General features: G+C 37.0%; 1 protein-coding gene across 1 annotated transcript; it reads left to right on the forward strand.

Annotated features, from left to right (window-relative positions):
- The first annotated feature begins 1,389 nt into the window (after nt 1–1,389).
- LOC113355595 (kunitz trypsin inhibitor 2-like) lies at nt 1,390–2,324 on the forward strand. The gene has a single exon (XM_026598490.1). It carries the CDS (start codon nt 1,557–1,559, stop codon nt 2,202–2,204), a length of 648 nt encoding a protein of 215 aa, XP_026454275.1. The 5' UTR covers nt 1,390–1,556; the 3' UTR covers nt 2,205–2,324.
- Nucleotides 2,325–3,408: the final 1,084 nt, after the last annotated feature.

Below are 3,408 nucleotides of genomic sequence, written 5' to 3' on the forward strand. Positions count from 1 at the left end.
TCGATTCAAAAAAAATTCCACAAACTCATTACTCGGAAAAAATGAGTAGTAATCATCAAAATGAGTTGAAAATGGAAGTTGCAGAGAGAAGTTCGGTTAGGAATTATGTGAAACAGTTTGTCGAACTAGCCGAACTCAGCTTTAATGGAGTTTTTTCTCAAAGGAAAGTTCGGTTACTTCGCAAAAAGAATTTCCCAGACGAACTTAGTTCGGTTACGTCGCAACTTTTTTTCCTAGCCGAACTTTTATTTCGGTTACGTCGAATCTTTTTTTTCGCAGCCGAACTTTTAGTTTTGTTACGTCGCAACTTTTTTTCCTAGCCGAACTTTTCTCTGAAAGCAAAAACTCCATTAAAGCTGAGTTCGGCTACCTGTGTCTTCAGAACCATTAGTCGAACTACACTTGCAGATGAGTTCGCCTACCTGTTCTTCAGATGTCGTAGCCGAACTTTATTTCCATGGTCGAAATCAGATTATAAATTTTTCATTTTTCGAAAGTTTTTGCCAATTCAAGCAACATTAACTAAATTTGAAGTATACCTAAGTACCCAAAACCCTCATTTCGAAATCAACCATCTTAAAAAAAAAAAAAAACCTTCTTCTCAAAAATTATTCTTTTAAAAACACTCAACTAATTAATCATTACACTAACCTCACTAATTAATCATTACATTAACACTAATTAATCATTACATTAACTAATTTAATTATGAAGGAAAAATTTGGTATTGGAAAAAAACTTAAATAAGGAGTGACTCATTATTACTTCTAATATCCACACAAAAAATTGAAGAACATGCCCCCTCCATTTTTGAGTAGTCCCAAAAGAGTGGGCAGTTGTCCACCAAGCGGCCAAGCCCAATGTTCCTAAGCCTCATTTGAACTTTTTCAGCTTTTGGTTGCAGCACATCCTAGAAAAAGACTTTCGCTTAGCTATGCACCACCTGGTTCCAGCTGATTCTACATTGGAAGTCGGCAGTGACATAAATGGATAACCACTCGGTCCACCACTGCATACCACATTGTGGTTTATAACGGTCCAGCACGCAGTTCATTTCCTGATGTGGGCTAATTTTATCTTCATTGCGTTTTATATTGACCTTTGACCATTAATCCACTTCGCTGGTCAAATTTTAAGATAGACAAGACTTTGGTGGAGCTGCTGCAAAAGAATGTCTCCAAAAGGTTATTAAAGGAAACACTCCGCATGTCACTTTGACTGATGGAAAAAAGATTGAAGTTTGGTTTTAGGTATTTATTATATTTTTATCATCAAGGTAAAATGATACTAAATACCAGGGGTATTTCGGGTAGAGTACATAAACTATGAAGATAAAGTCATCCCTTCTCTAAACATCCCGTCGGAGATAACTTGCCGTTCCCTTAACTGACTTTTGTGTTCACGATCTTTCCCCTGCCGCCACCCCATCAACATCTAGTCGTAGAACTTTGATCTCCCAAGGTAGATTCTAAATGCTATAAATAGAAACCAAAATCTCATTTCAATCTTCACCTCAACAAACTAAACTTTCTATCATCATACAGTTCCTGCTCACAATGAGAACTACTAATATTTCTCCTCTTCTAGCTTTTGCTTTCATTTCCTTAGCCATTTCCGTCCAACTTTCTGCGATTTCAGCTGCACCGGAAGCTGTACGCGACATAGCCGGCGAACCACTTCAAAAGGGGGTCAATTACTATATACTACCTATTAATGTTGGCGGTGGACTAGTATTAGGTCTATACCTAAATGGTACCGAATGCCCGCGTCAAGTAGTTCAGTCACAGCGTGAAGTCTCAAATGGACTTCCATTAATGCTCACATCTGTGGATCCAAAGGCAAAAGTAATCCTCACTGAAACGGATCTCAATATCAAATACTCTGGTGCTGCTTCGATCTGTCCACAATATTCTAAGGTTTGGAAGTTGGCAGCTTTTGATGAATCCGTGAGTAGATGGTTTATTGAGACGAACGGAGTTGCAGGCAATCCAGGTCGTCAGACAATTGATAATTGGTTTAAGATTGTTAAAGATAACGACGTTAATAAGTATAACTATAAGCTTGTCTTCTGTCCTACTGTTTGTAACGTTTGCAAAGTCATGTGCAAGGATGTTGGGGTTTACAGAGGTGCTGATGGAGTTAGACGTTTTGCTTTGGTTAATGATGGGGAGGAACCAATTAGTATATTTTTTAGAAAAGCATAATCTATTGCGATTAACTAAACTGCTTAAGTCAATAATATAATCATCCAGAAATAATCCAATGTGAATATTATTGGGAATCAATAATACTGGGAAAAGATCAACTATTTTATTTTTTTAATATGTTCAGACTTCAGACACTCTTTAATATCTTTCGTTTCATGGACCCAAAGATGTCCTGATGATCATAACACACCGAACGTCCACCTGTGCAGGAATTAATTGAGGTTACATCACATGGATACTGTGTTCTCATATACAGTGCGAGTCATCATCATTTAACATTCATCAAAACTGGGATTATATGTACGTTTCCGAAAATGCAACGTATTATTTTCTTGGAAGTTTTGTTATTAACTTGACTCTTGCCGATGATGTGAAGACTAATTTATGGGTTGGGGAGTTAAGAAATCCTATTTCAGATGAAAGAAAATTTGGAGCTTATTGTCATTTGCAATTTGGTGGACGATTTGGAAAGAACGCAACAGATTATATAACAATCTTGGTAGAAATTCTAATCAACTGATCATAGCAGTTGAATGTTTGTTATTTTCTTGGACTTTAAACTCGGATATTTTTTCTGGGTTTTCACTTTCTACTCTTATTTGTAACTGGGATTCAGTGATTCATCGATCCCTTTCTATTCTTCTTTTCACAGCTTTTGTGATTGAAGATCTTCTATAAAATTTGCCCTTTTCGATCAAAAAAAAAAATGCTACTTACTGAATGGATTGGCTAGCTAACTAGCCCACTTCAGGCCCAAACCACATAATACCCTTGGGATAGTCTACTTCGGACCCAAACTCGATACCACCTTGGCCACAAGGATTTCATCTTGAAAGATAGTCGGCAGTCACATTATTTCCACAATTCATTAGTTCTTAATGAATTCTTAATGCCTAAAGGTCGGCTTATTTTATATGGGACCAATCTTGGTAGAGCTAATCCTGAACACTCGTTTCTTCACCATTACATGAGTCTTCAGTCTTACCCGCCGCAACAAAAGTAACCTACTTAATCTGCTATCGTGTAAAACTAAAATGCATACCGAAATTTTCTCTGTGCTTACGCTAAAACCATTAGACTTGCTCTTACATCTAATCATTATGACGGCTTCATGGTCAATGATATTCAGGTATTAGTATTATTAGTACGACAAACCCCGCCTGGTCAAATAAAGGAGCATTCGTTTACATGGCACAGTAAA

This window comes from Papaver somniferum, chromosome 3 (assembly GCF_003573695.1).
Source record: "Papaver somniferum cultivar HN1 chromosome 3, ASM357369v1, whole genome shotgun sequence".
Classification (NCBI taxonomy): Eukaryota; Viridiplantae; Streptophyta; class Magnoliopsida; order Ranunculales; family Papaveraceae; genus Papaver; species Papaver somniferum.